This window comes from Alnus glutinosa, chromosome 2, assembly GCF_958979055.1.
Source record: "Alnus glutinosa chromosome 2, dhAlnGlut1.1, whole genome shotgun sequence".
Taxonomy (NCBI): Eukaryota; Viridiplantae; Streptophyta; class Magnoliopsida; order Fagales; family Betulaceae; genus Alnus; species Alnus glutinosa.
This window is the reverse complement of record NC_084887.1, coordinates 21,883,260-21,903,858: the sequence shown is the minus strand read 5'-3', so window position 1 is coordinate 21,903,858 and position 20,599 is coordinate 21,883,260. Positions and strand designations below refer to the sequence as shown.

General features: G+C 39.4%; 1 protein-coding gene across 2 annotated transcripts; it reads left to right on the top strand.

The window, feature by feature from the left end:
- Positions 1-1,307: 1,307 nt before the first annotated feature.
- Positions 1,308-19,597, top strand: LOC133861704 (uncharacterized). Of its 2 annotated transcripts, none has more exons than XM_062297498.1 (10): positions 1,308-1,754; positions 7,645-7,731; positions 7,967-9,024; positions 9,282-9,370; positions 9,497-9,600; positions 9,709-9,808; positions 17,650-17,725; positions 17,820-17,934; positions 18,021-18,552; positions 18,853-19,597. In XM_062297498.1, the coding sequence occupies exons 1-10, from the start codon at positions 1,499-1,501 to the stop codon at positions 19,343-19,345; spliced, it is 2,910 nt and encodes a 969-aa protein (XP_062153482.1). In that variant the 5' UTR covers positions 1,308-1,498; the 3' UTR covers positions 19,346-19,597. The 2 variants fall into 2 exon arrangements, with proteins under 2 accessions (XP_062153482.1, XP_062153483.1); XM_062297499.1 differs by having other exon boundaries at positions 1,612-1,754; positions 7,634-7,731.
- The last annotated feature ends 1,002 nt before the right edge of the window (positions 19,598-20,599 follow it).

Sequence of the window (20,599 nt, the reverse complement as noted above, 5' to 3'; positions counted from 1 at the left end):
TAAGTTGCCTATTCCGTGTTCTAAGTTGTATTACTTCATCCTTCAAGCACTTCAATTCATTATGCAACAAAGGCAATAATTCATTTCTGCGAGGACATGTCTCTTTATCAAACCAATGGAAAAAACGATATTGCCCATATTTCTAGAATGATAAAAAAAAGGAAAACATTAACAACACTGATTTGGGTATATCATCAAACATATGTGGTACGTTTCACTTATCCTTTGTGTGTCATACATGGCACACCCAAAGAAGCACCTCTCAGGATTTGTTGTCGTCCAAAAAGTTCTTAGGGAGATCAAAAGCCACATTTGCACATCCGTGCATCCATATCCACATCACTTCTCACCGACGATATTGAGGACGACGATAGTGGCGGTGATTATAAACCCTAAACAGTCACATCGGAGAACATTTAGCAAGAAACCCTAACTGAAACTACCAGAAAAATAACTTACCGATACCCAACCTTATTTGCCTTCCCTACGGAAATGTTTTACATTCCACCTTATTCTTCTTCCAACCTTTTTTTCTTTTTTAATCAGCATTCTTCAATAGCTTAAGTCTTCAAGCCTTAGGAACATATACATCTAAAATTTCGCACGATTGGGGGCTAACGTGTAAAGCCAAAATCTTGCAAATAAATTTGTATCCTAAAACAACGTCGTGTTACCTGATGTGTCAATGTCTATGTAGATAAACGGTGACTCACCTTAACAGATATAGAGAAAATGGACGGAAAAATCACCGAAGGACTGATTTCTAATTCGCAACAAACTTAAGCAACAAAATTTGATTTTTAAACAGTGTGGAATTGATTTCAAATCGCGCGTTGATTAAGAAATTTATTAGATATTTACCCTTATTTTTTTAAGGATGAAAATATAATTTTTCCCACCGTTCGGCAATTATAATTTATATCTATGTAGCTAAAAAATAACAGGAAGTCATAAGCCATTCTTAACCCATCTAAATATTAACATTTATTTTATGTGAATCACGGGTGATATTTTAATATAAAAATCATAAAAAGAATTATTTATAAATAAATATCATTAGTTTATGGATTAGTTTGTACAAAAATGACTCTTTTTTCTTTTTTACATGTTCGTACAAGAAAGGGGGTTTCGAATTAGTGACCTCCGTTTTATAAAACATGGTCTCCAGCTGATTGAACTACCATTTGGAGACCTGTTTGTACTAAAATGTCCTTTAAATTATATTGAAGGGCTTTTGGTTTTATATATATATATATTTGCTTATATGTGATATATTTTTAATTAAATTTCAAGATTTATTTTGAAAGTACGGTCAGAAGTTTACATATTTCTTTTCTGGTGGGTAAGCATATTTTCCTCAGTTGAAAACAAACAAAAACCCTAGAAATTCCCCCTCCCAACTCCTACAATTCACCTCTCAGTGATTCTATCTCCTTTGGAACCTTGTTCAAAATTCCTCTCTCAAACTGACTCCGTCGTTTAAAGCTGCGATTTTCCAATGGCTTCTACGACTGCCACCTGGTCCCCAAGTTCTCTCCAGCTCCGACTGGTTCTCAATTGCCGGAAATCCCCCGCAATTCTCGTACGGACGCGCCTGGGGAGGGTGGATCGTCGGGTTCGGGTGCTCTGTGTAGCTCATGGCGCAGCCAGAAATGGGAATGTGTCGGATTCAACTCTTGATGGGTTCTCCGGATGGTCCGAGTCTTATGATGGGGAAGAGTCTGTCGAGTCGCAAAGGAAGAAATGGTTTGGAGGTAATGAAAGTTCTGGATATATTTTCTCTTCTCTGTTTGTCTGCTCAGAAAATGAGGAACTGAGTAAATGTAATTCAGGTTGTTTTTACAGGCACAGTTGAGTTGTGGGTTTTGCTTTGTTAGATTACAAATAATGAAAAGTTTTAGAGTTTTAATTTTTATTATTTCCTATGATTTCTGAGCTACTAAACACAGCATTTGTACAAGTAGTGAATGTAGGAGACGTGGGGTTTTAGCATGAATGAGAAATTTTTTGACTGACATGATAATTGTTACTATTGTAATAAATTATTTGCCTTCTACTGATTAAGTCAACAGAACTGATATTATTATTATTATTATTATTTTTTTTTTATTTTTTATTTTTTTGAAGTAATTCAATCCCACAAAGAAGGGTGAAGGGGCGCAACCCATGTATATGGGAAATATATAAGAGAAACACCCAATTGATAAAAAGGACACATACCAAGAAATTCTAAGAAATTAGAGAAACAAGAACAACGGTAGCCAGCCATCCAAACATTAAGATATTTGAGCAAGGCGGCTTTTAGTCCTGTCACCGTCCTCTCACAATCTTCAAAATTTCAAAAACTGTGTTTTTTGTTTAAATGCACCACATTAAGCACAGATGAATAATCTTCCAAACTGCTAAATTGCAGTGTCTTTTAAACTTTCCTCTTCAACAAATCAATAGCTCCACCACCTGTTGGGGTATGACCTTCTCTAACTCGAAAAGACGGAATATTGATTCCCACAAGTCTTTGGTTACTTCGCAATGGAGCAATAGATGATCTTTGGTTTTCCCGTTCTTTTTTACACATACAACACCAATCCACCGCTATAATGTGTCTCTTTCTTCAGTTATTCATAGTTAGAACTTAGAATCTTCACTAAAGCTGCTGTCCAAATAAAGAACGCCACTTTTGAGGGAACCTTATTCCTTCAAATGCTCTTCCAAGAAAAGGGAGAGCAATTAGCGGCTTGTGAAAAGATCTGACCTTAAAAACCCTCATTTTGGAAGGAATCCAAAAAAACTTATCTGCGCCACCTCGTCTCAAATTGAGAGAATACAAAAGGTTAAAGAACAAGATAATCCAATCCATACCCAATCATACACAAATTTGATAAAGGAGATGTTCCATTGTAATGTGTCGTCGGAGAAATGCAAATGATCAGCAACAGAAGCCTCCTTAAAGCGAGATTACTAAACAACTCCGGGAAAGCTGCCTTCAAATACTGATCCCCATACCACACATTATGTCAAAATCTGATCTTAGTACCATAACCCGCCTTAAATCGAATAAATCTAGAGAATTCCTCCTACCCCCTCCTAATATAATTCCACACCCCAACCCTACAAGACCCACTACCCTCATTAGAACACCATCCTCCTAACCTGCAATCATATTTAACATCTACAACCAATCTCCACAGAGCTTCTATCTCTCTCTTTGGGGCATAATGCCATAACCACTTCCCCAAAAGAGCTCAGTTAAAAAGAAGCAAATTCCTAACCCCAAACCACACGAGGATATCGGGGTGTAAACCTTTGACCAACTTACTAGATAGAATATGAATTCATCATCAACTCTGCTCCATAAGAAAACCTGCTGAATTTTCTCTATACCATTAGCAACACCAAGGATAGGGAAAAGAGACAAAAAATAAGTGGGAAAATTAGATAGAGTGCTTATAATCAAAGTGATCTTGCCACCCTTAGACAAATAAAGTTGCTTCCCACCAGCCAAAACAACGTTCAATTTTCTCAATAATACTTTCCCAAATTGTTTTTTTTTTCTTTTTTTCCTTGAAAGGAGCTCCTAACGGAAAACTTATATACTTTATAGGCAGAAAATAAACATTTCAACCAAGGATATAGGCCAAGCCTTCAACATCTTCTATGACGCCTATAGGGACTAACTCTATTTAACCAAGTTAATTTTCAAACCTGAGATACTTCAAAGCATAAGAAAAGACAACGCAAATAACGTAGGTGATCTGGGTTTGTCTTACAAAAGATAAAGGTGTCATATAATAGATGAGACAAATTGAGCTTGACAATATTCCTCGACCCCACCAGAAAATTTGATAAGAGTCCCCTATTCACTGTAGCAAACAACATTCTACTCAAATCCTCTTTAACAACAACAACAAGCAATGGGGATGAAGGATCCCCTCTCTTAGGCCACAAGAACTGTTAAAGAAGTTAGAGGGGGATCCATTAATCAAAACAGAGAAGTGCACCGTGGAAATACAATGGGCTATTCAGTTACACCATTTCTCCCTAAAACTACATCTCCTCGACATGCACAACAAGAAACCCCAACTAACATGATCATAAACCTTCTCTAGGGCTAATTTAAAGATTCCACATGGTTCCCTGATCTAATTCTATTGTCAATGCGTTCATTGACAATAAGGATTGAGTCTAAAATTTGTCTCTTCCTGATGAAAGAATTATGTGTACCACCTCGGTCCCACATTGAGAATATTAGTAGCCCACATAGAGTGGGTGGTTTATAAAAATAGTCATTGTCCCACATTGCTTAGTTACTAGGTGAAACTGAGCTTTATAATTGATTCTAGGGAAGCTTCAAATTGACTAGTCCTTTCGGGGTGATAACGATGATTTGGCTAGCGTTTTCTTCTGGATCGTTACAAATGGTATTAGAGCCACCTAGTAACGCCAGGCCATGTGGTACTAGAGCATCGCATGACGTGGCCTTGGTGAGGATGTCAGGGGTTTAAGGGCGGAGATTTTGTAATGCCCCGGTCACACATTGAGAAGATGATGAGTAGCTCACATAGAGTGTGCGGTTTATAAAGATAATTGTGAGTGGTAAATCCCACATTACTTAGTTAGTAGATGAAATTGGGTTTTTTAAAGGATTGTAGGAAAGCACTAAATTGACTAGCCATTTTGGAGTGATAGCGCAGATGTGGCTAGCGCTTTTCTCTTGATCGTTACATTATGAGTCTTGGAAATAACCCTCTTCAAAACCAATTTCAGCTTGTTAGCTAGAATTTTGAAAATAATTTTGTAGATGCCACCCACCTTACCAGAAGAACGAAAATCCTTAATTTCTACAACCTCTGCTTTCTTAGGAATAAGGGAAATAAAAGTTGTATTGAAGCTTCTTTCAAACTTACCCCGAGCACGGAACTCATGGAAAACATTCATATTATCTTCTTTGAGAACCTCTCAACAAGTCTGAAGGAAAGCCAAAGAGAAACCATCAGGGCTCAGGGCCTTATCTTCGTCCAACCAAATAGCCTCCTCATCATCAATTAAATCAAAAGGAAAACCATCCAAGTTAGGCCGCCAACTAAACTGTTCAAAGTAAAGACAATTGTAAAATTGTAGAATATGTTTTCTAATTTCTGTAATATTGGAAAATGATTCATTAACGTCTAAATATTCAACGGTGTTGTTTCGTCTATTCAAATTAGTTGCATAGTGGAAAAATTTAGCATTCTTGGTTATGTGTGGCAAACCACTCCATTTTTTCAAAAAGTCAACTTTAAAACATTCCACTTTTTATATCACATCAATCACTTTTTGACAATTTTCTCACTTTTTATACCACATCAATTACTTTTTAACAACTTTTTTTTTCACTTTTTCATACAAAAATTTCAAAACTTTTCTCTACTTTATATCAAATCAATAACCTCTTATTACTATTTAAAAAAGAATCCACAACCCAAATGTTTACCAAACAAAACCCTTATCTCCATTTCTAAACCAAAGTGCCCTCAATTTCTGTCTCCTCACTTCTTCCATTAGATTAGTCCTCTCCAAATCACTAATAATATTAGCTTTTGTCAAATTCTCATCATCAAATAAGGTTCTTTTTTCTGCAATAACATCGAGACCTTGGAGTTCATCTAGAAGAAACTTTTTCAAATCTCGTAGTTTACACACCAAGATAAAACTAGGAGACCCTTGAAAACTGTATCATAACAACCAATGCTTCACCTTTTCCTTAAAGCCCTTTGAGTTTAACCACATACTTTCGAACTTGAAATCAGTCTACTCCTATGAACAATTCCAAAATCAAGCATAACTGGAAAGTGATTTGATAAAAATCTAGGTAGCGTCCTTTGAGAAACATTTGGAAACTGGGCTTTCCAATAAGGAGAAAATAGAAACTTGTCAATTTTGGACCACGAAGGAGGGTCTTGATTATTAGACCACGTGAAATTACCACTGGCCAAAGGGATATCCATAAGACCGTTTTCAAAATGAATTCAGAGAACTCCGTAATAGTTGGGGAGGATTGGGAATCACTCGATCTCCACCCGGAAAGTAGATAATATTGAAATAACCCCTAATGCACTTCAAAATATTCCACCAACTAAGAAATCTTGCCAATTCATTCCATAACAACCTTCTTTCATAGTCGACATTAGGACCATAAACACATCTGCGAAGGCCCATACAAAATTATCATCCCCATTTCTAAAGAAGCAAGCAACAATAAATTCCCGCCCCCCCCCACACTCAATTTTTCCACCACTCTCATATGCCACATCAACAAGATCCCTCTAGAAGCCCCTCTTGAACCCAAGTAACACCAATCCACATGTTGACAATCCCTCAAATTACCGACAACAACCCTTGATAATTGCTCCAGTTTAGTTTCTTGTAAACATACAATGTCAGCCTTCCATTTTTTGAGCTTGACCCTCAAACATTTATCCCCCTCATTCAACTCTCTAAGATTGAAAGACAAGATTTTTGGCTTCATAAAGAACAGGAAGAACCCCTACCCTTACCTCTGTCTGTGCTAGAGTAACCTCCCTTGAGATCATATTTAATAGAATATGATAATCTTTTTAATTCGTGGCTGCTTCTCACTGACTTAGAATGAGAAATAGGGGATCTAACCTGTTCCTTCTAGTTCCGACTGGCGTAGATGGCGGTTAATAAAGTCATTAGCTCTTTTTCAAACCCTTCATAGGAGAACCCCACAAAATAACTAAATCCTTTGACTTTCTGCAACACCCAATCTGATGTTTCTGGAGTGGCAGAATCTGTCTCTACATTTCCATCAGAGACAAAAATTCAATGGCTCACAATAACAAGGCTCTTCCTGCGTAAACATCCAAATCTGGATGTGAAGGCATCTCATCACCATAGCAGCTAGTCCCTTCTTCATGCCCAACCAAGAGGGGACTTCATTAGAGCCCATGTTATCAATCACACTGATTTCATACCAGCTAAGAAGAGGCTGGTTTAGATTAACATGAGCAACGCCACGGAGCAGGCCTTTCCTTGCATTGCATATAGGCTTCAGCACTGACAGGAGACTTTTGGGAAGAATGGACCCTCCCTGCTGAGTTGGGCTTTGGTTCAGCAACAACGGCACACTCTGGGCCAACTCTGCTCTCAGAAAACAAAAAGGACACAGACCCTTGTCAATCCTATCAATTAAATGGTCTATTTACCCTTTATGAAACTACAACTCATTCCTCAGTTTTTGAAAATCAAAGCTAATGCCCTTATCACCCTTATCACCACTTACGCAGTCTGCACCAGTGGCAAATATGGGATTCTCTGAGCTCTATCCCTTGACACTTCCCTAGAGTTGACCCTCTGTACCTTTGGCCCTGTAGCATCGGAATAACCGGAAGAACCTATGAACTTTTGTGTTGACTGTATGTTGAATACAATGCTTTCATTGTCTTGATTAGTTAACACTTCGATGAGAACCAACATTTGCGTGAGACGGTGGTGTGTTTTTCAATATCCATGTCCTGAATACTAAAAGTAGGGTTTGAATTACATGGGCAATTGAATTTTTGGTTTTTTCATGATTGCTGCTATTGGAGCTCTGCAGTATCTTTTTATTGGCTAATTAACATTTTTAAAGTAGTTTGCTTTCAGGGTTTGTGGGAGCAGGAGTAGCTGGAGTCATTCTTGTCTCAGGCCTTACATTTGCAGCATTGTCTATGAGCAAAAGAAACAATTTGAGTGAGTTGTCATTTTCTCTCTTGTAGTCTTTAGTCACATTGCTGGCTATATTTTGTTACACATGTGCTCATTTTATAATATTTTTGGTTATATGTCAATCTGCGTTTTGAATAATCTTTTCATACATTTTAATGTTTTCTAGGTCCTGTGTCTGTTAGAACAAATTTAGCTGACTTGTGTCTGCTATCTCACTAGTCTTTTCTGTATATGTGAATTCATGTACGTCTCTACGTAGGATCAAGCCAACAGATGGAGCCCTTGACTACTCAGCAGGAAGTGTCATTGGCCTCTGATGACCAAAATGACAGCATTAAAGAAGATGAAATTGCAGCTGTCAAGCTAGAAGATAATAGTCTGGAAGGCAGGACAGGTACATATAAGGATTCTTCTTCATCTCCAGAATCTGATGAAACTCCCAGTGAAAGTAGAGTTGGTGATGATTCTGATGGCCTGACCTCATCAGTACAAGATGTTCAATACATATCTAATGGTACTGATGCCATTAACAATGCTTCTATTCAAGAAGATTTGCAACACGAATCAAGTTTTGATAACAATTCAATTTCCCCTGAGACAGGCTCATTGTCACTTAATTTGCCTGAATCTGAGAATGTTTCTTTTGTTGCCTCTGGATTTAAGGATGTTGACAACTCTTCTATGGGTATGGCAGAATTAAGTCATGAACTTACAGAGAACCCGGTGAATGTTAAACCAACCATTTTCTTAGGCTTTGATGGTAATCCATTAGAACTCAACACGGACCCCCAGTATGAAATGCATGGTTCAGGCGGACATCGAAATTCCGATCTTTCATTAAATTCTTCTTCTAGTACTATTGCCCACATAGTCAATGAGCCTGTGTCTCTGAATGTTGATGTCAATTCACAATCAAATGCAACTTTAGAAAATCAATATTTGCCCAAAAACGATATAGAGACTGTAGTCCCGCCTTCAACCCAAGAAAATCTTGACCTAAGCAAAACCCCACAGGTCTCAGCTGAGAACAATAGCTCATCCCTGGAAGTTCATAACTATAGTGACAGTGGGTCATCTGAAATTTCTCTGTCAGCATCAACCTATCCGTTCGGGAATGAAAAAGACGCAGATCATCATAATCAGATGAATAGAAGCAGATCAGAATTACCAAATCCTGGGAATTCCTTCTCCTCTGCTGGTATTCCTGCTCCATCTGTAGTTTCTGCAGCACGACTGGTGCTTCCTGGGAAGGTTTTGATTCCTGCAGTTGTTGATCAGGTTCAGGGTCAGGCACTGGCTGCACTACAAGTTTTAAAGGTACTCTTTTGCCCTCATTGAGTATTCCTTCTATTATTTAATGTATTTGAAATGAAACAGCCTGGAGGATTAGACTTAAGCATATAGCCAGATGCAGTGGGTTCAATTTGGACCTTACTTCTGTCGGCCAATAACTGAATTGAAAATCTTTCACTGAAGTTGTCATGTTGTCCTCAGGATATGTAATGTAAGCTTCACAGGTATAAGGGTATAAGAAGGCCTGCCATAAAAAGTTTTAACATCTGAATGCTTTTCAGGTCATTGAGGCTGATGTTCAACATAGTGACCTATGTACACGTCGTGAATATGCTCGGTGGTTACTGTCTGCAAGCAGTGCTCTTTCGAGGTATATATGTCACTCTTATTACTGTGACCGTGCTATGTAGATAGTGGGAAATCAGCATCTCACTGGCAATTATAATGCATACGTTGTCTAAAATTGTAAAAGGAATGACTTTTCATTTACTTGTAGGAACACAATTTCAAAAGTATATCCTGCAATGTATATAGAGAGTGTTTCTGAACTTGCATTTGATGATATCACACCCGATGACCCCGATTTTGCATCCATTCAAGGTGAGAATTGGATATTAAATTTTTGGGATATAATACTTTTAGAACTGCTCCTCCCAGTGTTTTAAGCGTTCTTTGGTTCATAATTTGCAATGGATTTGGATATTGCAGGCTTGGCAGAAGCTGGACTTATCGCAAGCAAGCTTTCAAGACGGGATATGCTTTCTTCTTTAGATGAAGACCATAGTCCATTCTACTTCTCTCCAGAAAGGTGCTTACACAATTACCATGCAATATAAACTGTCCTTGTTTTTCTCGGTTATTGTTTTGTTTGAATACTATTGCCTTCTTGAATTCTACCATTTGCTGGTGGAATTAAAATAAGAGTAATTTTTTTGATAAACAATAATAATGTATTAAAGGAAAAGACAAAGTCCTGTGCACCCTAAAGGTGTGTGAAATCTAAAAAGTTTACAAGATGTAAGAGATTTAAAGTGGAAAAATTAGGCGCATAGACTACATGCCATTCTAGAAGGGATCTCAAAAAAGAGGATTTAAACATAGTATATTGGACTCACACTTCTCAAAGAAGCGTTGATTTCTCTCTCTAAATGCTCCGCATTAACAATGTATGAATAACTTTCTTGATAGCCTCTTTGGGGTGTCCTTGTCCTTGAGTCTTCCAACAATGTAGCATCTCTAATATATTGCTACGCATAACCCAAGAAAAGCCGAACAAGTTGAGAACCAGGTGTCAAAGATCACTAGTGTACTCACAGTGGATGGATAGATGATTTATGGTCTTACTTATAAGAAAAAAAGGATAGATGATTTATGGTCTCCTCATTTTTTTAACATAGGTAGCACCAATTTACAAGAGTAAGACCCCCGCCTTCTAAGATTATCAATTGTGAAGATTCTGCCCAAAGCTATCGTCCAATTGAAGAATGTGATGCAGCGGCAAGTTCTTTATATTCCAAACACTTTTTTAGGGGAATAGACAAGTCTCTCTAGCTAGTGAAGTGTTATAGTAGTTCTTCACTTTAAAGCCTTGATTGGGTTCTACAAGATTCTATCCGCATCCCTTAGATGGGTTTTCGAGGCATATATTAGGTTAAGGAAAGATACCAGAGACTCTAGCTCCCAATCCTGGATTGCCTTGATGAAACTCGGATTGCAATGGATATATGTGCCGGAGGAGTCCAAATAATCCGACACCAAGGCCTCTTTGTCACAAGTTATAGAATAAAGTTCTAGGAATGAAGACTTGAGAGCCACCTCTTCGCACCAAACATCATGCCAAAAACGAATACGAGCTCCATCCCCAACCTTGAAGGAGACAAAGTTGGAGAAATCCCCCAACCAGTTCGAATATTCTTCCAAAGGCACACCTTGTAGGGCCTTCGCGTTTTCTCTTAGCACCAACTGCCTCTTTGTATCCCATACTTCTCTCAACAATTGCCTATCTCCATAAATAATTCTCCTCTTGCACGAATCTCCACAACCATTTACCAGGTAGCGCTTTATTGAACTACATGAAATTTTTAACTCCCAACCCTCAACTAGGAACTCAGGAACAAATAGCTTCTTGCAAAAGAGTAATGTAACACCTTTGTCCCATATTCAGAAGATAAGGAGTAGCCCACATTGGAATTCTTATATCCTCATATTTCTGATTGATTAATTTTTTAATATTGTCTTCTTACGGGAAGGGGGTGTTACAATGTAACACCTTTGCCCCACATTAGGAAGATAATGAGTATTTCACATAGAGCAGATAGTTTATAAAGATAGTCATGCGTGTTAAGTCCCACATTGCCTAGTTACTAGGTGAAACTGAAGTTTATAAGAGATTCTAAAGAAGTTCCAAATTGAGTAGTCATTTGGGTGATAGCGCAGATGTGACTAGCGCTTTTGGGTTGTTACAAATGGTATTAGAGCAACCTAGTAACGTTAGACCATGTGGTACTAGAGCATCGCATGACGTGATCCTGATAAAGACATCAGGGGTTTAAGGGGTGAAAAAGGGCGACCAGACATTGATGCCGATTTGGCGAATGACTCTGTTGTGTTTGATGTGGTATTTATGGAGGGAACAGAATGCACGCAGTTTTGAAGATTGTGAGATTGGTTTGATTAACTTGAAAAAGTTGGTGATACAAACCTTGTTTATGTGGAGAGTGAAGATACAATCTATGTTTGAGTATTCTTAATTCTAATTTTCTAGATATGTGCTCTCTTTTCTCTTTAAATTAGGGAAATCATACATCCTGTGTACTATGGGTTGCGCCTCTCTGCGCCTTTTGAAATATGCTTTACCTATCAAAACGAGGGGGGAGTTTGTAACACCCGTCTCACATTGAGAAGATAAGGAGTAGCCCACATAGAGTGGATAGTTTATAAAGATTGTCATGAGTGCTAAATCCTACATTGCCTAGTTACTAGGTGAAATTGAGGTTTATATGAGATTCTAAAGAATCTTCAAATTGACTAGTAATTTTGGGGTGATAGCGCAGATGTGGCTAGCGCTTTTCCTAAGTCGTTAGAGTCAACCTTCTCAAAATTTGCTTTCACCTTAGCCCTCTTAACTCTCCTCTTCAACAAGAGATCTCTCTTCTAAAATAATCAAGACATTGGATCTCCTCCGTTGAAGACTTCCTCTCATCTAAATTCTCGAAAACCTCCTTATTCTAGTGTTTTAAATCAATTTTCAGCCGTTTTAGTTTATTAGCAAAAACGAAGTTGGGAGTACTGAGCATTTGATATGAATCCGACCACTGTTTCACCATGTCTACAAAACCTTTTGCCCTTAGCCACATGATCTCAAATTTGAATGAGCATAATCATTTTTTTTTTTTGATAAGTAATCGAAATATCATTAAAAGCGTAAAGCGTCCCCCGGTACACATGAAGTATACAAAGAGAAGCCACCTAACTAGTAGAGGCAAAAATAATAAGAAAATCATGATAACTAATCACCAAAAGAGAAAAAGAAGCAGCTGTCCAAAGAGACAGTGTGTTGAAAAATAGAGACTTAATCTCTTTCAAAGTCATCTCATGGTCCTCAAAATTTCTATCATTCATTTTCCTTCATAAACATTACAAAAGGCACGAAGGCACCATCTTCCACACAACAACACTCCGAGGGTTGCTAGCAGTCCACTAACAAGCATACAAATCAATTACTCGTCTAGTCATGACCCATGATAACCCAAATCGACTGAAGAGCACTTTCCAAATTGCACAAGCAACCTCACAATAAAGTAGAAGATGGTCCAATGACTCTCTATCGCTTTTACGTAGACAAAACCAATCAACCACAATGACGTGCCGCTTACAAAGATTGTTCATGGTAAGGATCTTTTCTAGTACTGCCGACCAACCAAAAAGTGCCACTCTCAATGGAAGCTTTTCGCCAAACACTTTTTGAAGGGAAACATACACCATTATGACATTGTAGAAGGATTTAACACAAAACAACACCGTTTTGGTAGGGACCCACCACAGCTTGTCCTCCCCTTTGCGTTTCACTCGCTAAATACAACACCCTGTAGAACGAGGCGAAGTCTTCAACCTTCAAATCATGAGCTGCTCTAGTAAGCTCACGTTCTACTGAATGACACCTACAGAAAATTCCATGGGAGTCAGAAGAGAAGCATCCTTTATGCAAGCAATACCAAATAAATCTTGAAAGGATTCCTTAAGGGCTGTATCCCCACACCAATGATCATGCCAGAATCTAACCTTGGAGCCATCTCCTACCTCAAATCTAGTATGACTACAAAACTTCTCCCAACCTCTCGTAATATTCGTCCATAAACCCACCCCATACGCGCGGAGGGGCTCACTAGAACATTACCCTCCCCATGCACTTTCAAATTTGGAGTCCACCACTACCCTCCACCAAGCCTCTCTCTTGAGCCCATAGCACCAAATTCATTTACCTAATAGAGCATGATTGAACCTCAGCAAGTTTCTAATCCCCAACCCTCCCTCAGAGATTGGAGTACAAATTTTGGGCCATCTCACCAAGTGATATTTGAACTCATCACCTATCCTTCCCACATAAGAAATCACGTTAGAGGTTCTCTAGATAGACATCCATTGTCGAGGAAGACGGTGTTGGATCAAGCATGGGAAATTCTCTTCCCAATCTAGAGAAGCTAGGAATCTGTCTATCCTATAAATAGAGGATGGGTCTTGGTTATTAGACCAAGTGAAAGACCTTCCGGCCCACAGAATATCCATGAACCCTAATCTGAAATGGAATCTAAAAATTCCCTCATGACGGAGGTTAGCCGAGTTGCCCCTACCCTTTCGTTCAGGAAGCGAGTAACATTGAAATCACCACCAATGCACCTATCTGAAGTGGATTCTCTATTTTCTAGTAGATGCCAAACATTGATCCACAAGAAGCTCAACAAACTCTTGAAATAGCAGAAGTGAACTTGAAGGAATTTCCCGCCAACTGAAAACCCCTGATAGCTCCTTCCCAAAAGAAATGCCTACTGGAATTTGCGTTGGGACCATGCACTCCCGAAAAAGCCCAGACAAATTGGTCTAGAATAGATTTGAATTTGTATGAGATAGAGAAAAAACCCTTCGCCTCTTCCATGTATTCTACTACACGTTTATCCCACATTAAAAGATTACCCCCCCGAGGCTTCTGAGGTAGGCAAAGCATACCATTCCGTGGAAGGTCCTCCCTGCAAGCCTTGAACAAGACTGACTGAAATTTGCTTAAGGCTTCCAAGTTTTCAAAAAGATGCCATTGTTGAGCCTTTTCCCTACATCATTAAGTTCTCGAACATTCCAACTTTATGATTTTCAAATTCATAATATAAGCCTTACTCCTAGCTTCATTAGAGCAGCTCATGATTAGAAACTTGAAATTTTGAACTCTTTTCTTAGTCTTTTTTACTCCATGAATCCTCATCTGGGAGAAGTGGATAGTATGGCATGGACTCCTTCTAGTCGCAATGGTTTTGAGGTGAAGAGCTACTATTCTATGTTACAATCAGGTGAGCATAGTTCTTTCCCTTGGAAAGGTATTTGAAAGGTGAAGGCCCTTCCTCGCATGGCTTTCTTCTTATTGGGAACGGCATTGGGTAGAATCCTCACAGTGGATAATCTCAGAAGGCGGGGGTTCCAACTAGTTAACCAATGTTGTCTTTGTAAAAAGGATAAGGAAACTATTGATCATCTTCTCATCCATTGTGAGTATACTGCTGATATCTGTCACTTAGTTCTTAATAGTTTTGGGGTCTCTTGGGTCATGCCTAGTAACATCCTTCAACTTCTACATTGTTGGAAATATCTAGAGCGGGAACATCCCAAAGTGGCTATCTGGAAAGTTATTCCTGCTCTTTTGATGTGGAGCATTTGGAGAGAATGAAATCGTCGACTCTTTGAGGATAGTGAGACCAATGTGTTTTTCCTTAAATCCTCATTTTTGATATCTCTTTTGGATTGGATTATTGTATATGTTCCCAATTTCCTTTTTGGAATATGGTAGATGTGATTTGTTTTCTAGATTGTAATAGAAGCTAAAGGCCTCAACTCTTGTATACTCTTCGTGTACGAGGGATTTGCCTTTTTCTAATAAAATTATTATTCATAAGAAAAATAATAGAAGGCTTGCCACAAAACCAAAAGGATACAAGGTTTGGATGGATTCCTCTTGGAGTCATAATTCATTGAGCAAGATAGGTTGAGAAGTTCCCTAACAACTTTAACCCCTCTCCCTCTCTCTTTTTTGAAGGAGCCCGACGTTCCCTTATAACCCTTACGGCTGGATTCAATTGCAGAGAATAAATCTGAAATTTCATGTTTGAAGCCTTCATAAGAAACCCCCAAGAATTTGTCTATCCTATACATGAGCCTCTTGACCCGATCGGAGCTCTCAAGATGTTGCACCCTTGAGGTAGAGGAATTGACAGGAAAACTCGGGAGCAATACACAAGGCTTCTTTTTGCGAGACGAGGGAGCCACAAAAATTAGGCTGGAGTGCTTGGTGTCTGCTAAACCAATTCCCACAGAAAGATAACCACATCCCTACCGGAACCATGCTCGGACCCATTCGGGTCCTCTGGTTATAGCGAGCTTTTACTCAGCTTAATTGGGGCCCCTGCTAGAAGAAGCAAGAGAAGGGAGAGTCCTACGGTGGTTTTCCGCGAGCAAGATTAAATCTGAAGCGGAAGAGAGGGAGGAGCTGCACTGGAAGTAAGAAACCTCGGTTTCCATTGCGAAAGGAGAGGGCCTATCCACTGGGGATATTTCAGCCATGCTCGTCGTTGTTTTCTAATACCCTATTGCCAACATTGCTCCAGATTTCAACTGCAATTCTGCAACCAATGAGAGCTCATGCTACACAATGAAGAAGCTTGTTGGCCCGCAAATGGTCTGAATGGACCACTTGCCTGAAAACGAAAGTTGACCTGAGATTCGCAACTCAGGCCACAAGTCTGTTAGTGGCTGCAGGCTGAAGCCCACAGCAGTTCCGGCCTTTGGGTGACACATAATTGAAGCCCAGTGGAGAAATAAATTATGGATAAACGCCCATTGAAAGCGAGATTGCTTAAATGGGCTGAGAGATTCTGAAGAAGGCCCCGATGCTGACAGTATCCATAGGTTCAAGTAATTCTTAAATGACATGGGCCTGTAATTTCTGCTGAGCCCAAACCACCACCATTACTCTCACATACGATTCCCACTGGCCCAGCCTGCATTGGGCCTGCATATTTAACTGGGCCCAAACCATCAACATTACTCTCGTGTTCGATTCCCACAGGCCCAGCCTGCACTGGGGACTTATGAAGATTCTTTACGCTTTGTACCCACACAGAAGCTAGCCGAATATGTTTTCTTACCCAAGTGACGTCGTGCTTTCCTTTAACATCCACGCTAACACACAGAAAAATCTTTGCCAGCACCCGAATGCCTTGAGTACTGGAAAGGTACTCTTTTGACTTTTTGTAGCAAGAAAAGCCAGAGCTCCCACCTTCCTTCCCTTATTGTCCTGTTTTGTCATTATTTGGGCTTTAGGTGGGGCACCGGCATTGGCAGCACTGGACGGCTGCTTTGCTGCACTCTGAGCTTGGCCAAGGGCTGAGTGCCCCCGTAAGCCGCGACAGAAGCCCCTCCGGCCTCTGCCGCCAGAAGTGGACGTGTCACCCTGCTCGGCTACAACCTGAGCAAATGATTGATTCATGGTAATCAGGTGAGACTGCAATGAGGGTAACCCAATGGCCGGTGGTATGCGTTTCACTGGAATGAATGGAGACTGCAAAAACTGCAATACCTGCATGAACCCACACCAACACCATTTCTTCTTGCCCTCATGGATTAGAATAGATTTCCTCCGTCCACAGCCGATGAACTCCTCGATGGCTATGTAGCTCCCATGGTGATTACTGCTGCGCTGACCCAAGAATGCCTTATGTGAATCTCTGAATTTACGGACAAAACCCACACTGTTTTCCACTCCGGCCACCATCGAAAGCAACCAAAAAGCTCTCATCTCTTCCTAGAATGATAGACTGGAGAGAAACTCCTCTCTCTTTCCACTATTCTAAGCTTGAAAGAGTTTCCCCCCGGCTCGATGATACTCAAACGAAAAATCTCCCCATGGATTCTACATTCAGCTAACAGACGCAACTCAACAAGAGCCACTCACCAAGCTCTTCAGACATCATCGACACGTTCAACCCATTAGACACAGGTAACCAAGCAAGACCCAGCGAATCAAAAAGACGAAAAAAAACAAACACACTAACATAGAGAATGAGCGTGACACCCTCTCACGTGCTGCTGAGGGGAGGGAGGAAGAGAAAGAGAGAGAGAGGACCTAGGGGAGCGTGATGGGCCCTCAGCAGGAGTATGCTTTACACTTCACTTCCAAAAAGTCATTCAACATAAATAAGAGTAATTTTGATGATCCTAAATAAGAGGGATATTGTTTCCTTGCAGTTCTTGTAAACCATTTTCCATAGTAATTGCTTAGCATAATGTTTGATAACTTAGATGAATATGCTTGGTGTCAGATTTGTGGGTAAGATAATGTTTGAATTATTATATATTTACCTTCTTTTTCTTCTATTTTCTTTACTGCAGCCCTCTATCACGTCAAGATCTTATCAGCTGGAAGATGGCCTTAGAAAGAAGACAGCTGCCAGAAGCTGACAGAAAGGTTGCTTGATTTGAAATTTCGGTTAATATTATTATTTTAGCTACTCTGGTGCTAGTATTTAATATATTTGTATTACTTTTTTGCACATGGACAGACGCTGTACCGAATTGCTGGTTTCATTGACATTGATAAGATACACCCAGATGCATGTCCTGCACTTGTAGCTGACATATCGGCTGGAGAACAGGGAATCATAGCTCTTGCATTTGGTAAGTTCTTGTTCCTTGTAACTGCTTTTGCAAAAAAAAATGATCTTTAGTTTGATAATCAATGTCTTTTTCTTTTTTGGGGATAGGTTACACACGACTCTTCCAGCCTGATAAACCGGTCACAAAAGCCCAGGCTGCTATTGCCCTTGCAACTGGTGAGGCTTCTGACATTGTAAGTGAGGAGCTGGCACGGATTGAAGCGGAATCAATGGCAGAAAATGCTGTTGCTGCGCATAGTGCTTTAGTAGCTGAAGTTGAGAAAGATATCAATGCCAGTTTTGAAAAGGAGCTTTCCTTAGAGAGGGAAAAGATTGATGCTGTGGAGAAAATGGCGGAAGAGGCAAGACATGAATTGGAAAGGTTAAGAGCTCAGAGAGAGGAAGATAACATTGCATTAACGAAGGATCGTGCTGCTGTTGAATCAGAAATGGAGATTCTCTCAAGGTTAAGGCGGGATGCGGAGGAGCAGTTGCAGAGCCTAATGAGTAGCAAGGCAGAGATATCGTATGAAAAGGAAAGGACCAGCCAACTTCGGAAAGAGGCAGAAAATGAAACCCAGGAGATTGCCCGCTTACAGTATGAACTAGAGGTCGAGCGAAAAGCCTTGTCTATGGCCAGGTAAGAGAGTAAAATTCTATTTCTAGGAGCCAATTATGTTTCGTAGCATTCTGATATTGATGTCATATTGAGAAAAATAGTTTGGAGTAGGTTTGGCAAATATTTGACGTCTATAATCATGTCTGGAGTATATGTTCCATGGATTAACTTAATATGATGATCAACACATAATTTGAAGTCTTTAATGCAGCATCAACCTCTGTAAACATATCTGTTGTGTCTGGGCTTTCAAACCATGGGTGGTAATGCATTATCAATTTTGTTTAGCTTCTTTATGAATTTGTAACTTTTGTCGTCCAGGGCTTGGGCTGAGGATGAGGCAAAAAGAGCAAGAGAACAAGCGAAAGTCCTGGAAGAGGCTAGATTTCGCTGGGAGAGGCAGGGCATCAAAGTAGTTGTTGACGCTGACCTTGAGGAAGAAACCACTGCTGGAGTTTCGTGGCTCAATGCTGGGAAGCAATTCTCAGTTGAAGGTACTGTTAGCAGGGCCGAGAACCTGATGGACAAGCTCAAGGCAATGGCAGTGGATTTAAGAGGGAAATCCAGAGATATAATTGATAAGATCATCCAGAAGATAGCCTTATTAGTATCAAATTTGAGAGAATGGACCGCGAGGGCTGGAAAACGAGCTGAAGAAGTACGACATGCTGCCATTTCAAAGGCAAGTAGATCAGCACAAGAGTTGCAGCAAAGCACCGCACAATTAAGCTTGGCCCTCGGGGAAGGTGCAAAGAGAGTTGCCGGAGATTGTAGGGAAGGAGTCGAGAAACTCACCCAGAGGTTCAAGACATGATCTCTCTATCTCTCCAATAATTTTTTTTAGCAGTGATTGGCTGCTGAGAAATTGGAAATGTAATTTTGTTGTAATTTTCCTCTCCTTTCCCATGTATTGATAAATCGGGGATTTGGCCTGTACTAGAATACTGAGATGCTGAATAAACACCTGTGCGAGGAACTGATAGTGTCCAATTAAACACAAAGAGAAAAGAAGAAAGGATTGTGGAATAATAATACGATTTCATTTGTTGAGATCACTTTTGTGTCATTGATGATTTGCTAGTATCAGTTCTTCCTTTCATTTTAGTACTATATTTGTTCCCGTTTGCTGAGGTGAACAAGAAACAACCAAGCAGAGGTAGATGCTTAGAAAAGAGTTGGACGGTAAAAAACCTTTGTTTAGCAATCAAAAAGCAGACACATGCTTACAAACGTTCCCTAGGCTTCATAAACCTTAAGTCTCGTTTGGTTCGCAAAATACACCGTTGAAATAGAATGACTATTCCATAGGAAGAGTCATTGCTTTGTTTGGTAGGGATCTATTATTTGGAATAGTTATTCTTGTTTCCTTACGAAGAGGAATATCTATTCCTTTAAGAAATGAGAGGAATAATTATTCTTAAAAGAATAGATTAGATTTTCTAGATAAAACCACTTAATACTTTCTATTTTTTCTCAATTTTTTAATTTTAATTTTATTTTTAAAAAAAAGAAAAGAAAAGAAAAACCAAAACCCATGTTATACCCCAATGGGTGGTTGCGCGGCTGGCCACATATATGGAGCCACCACCCTCAGAACGTCTTGTGGTGGACCCCCGAGGCCTTTTGGGGGTGGTGCGAGAGTCCCCGGGGGTGGCCAGGCCACCCATTAGTTTTCAATTATTTATTTATTATTTTTTTTAAAACATAATGTGGAGTTTTTTTTTTAGTAATTTTGATTCGATTCTAATTAAAGTATATGTATTGTTACCAAACTAAAGAGTAAGAATAACCATTCCATTCCATTCTATTTTATTTCAGGTAATAACTATTCCATTTTCCAATAGAATACTCATTCCGTAAACCAAACGATGTGTTATTTTGAACTATCACCTTGATGTGGTCTTTTTAAAGCAAAAATACATCAATAATAAATTAAACCACTCACAATAGAATGAATCTTTGTAGGATATAGTCTATGTGAGGGTGTCGAACCTCAAGGGTTGTGGGCTGTTAAGTTATTGAAATTAACTCTAATCTAATTCAGATAAGATATTTGATTTTTGGTTTT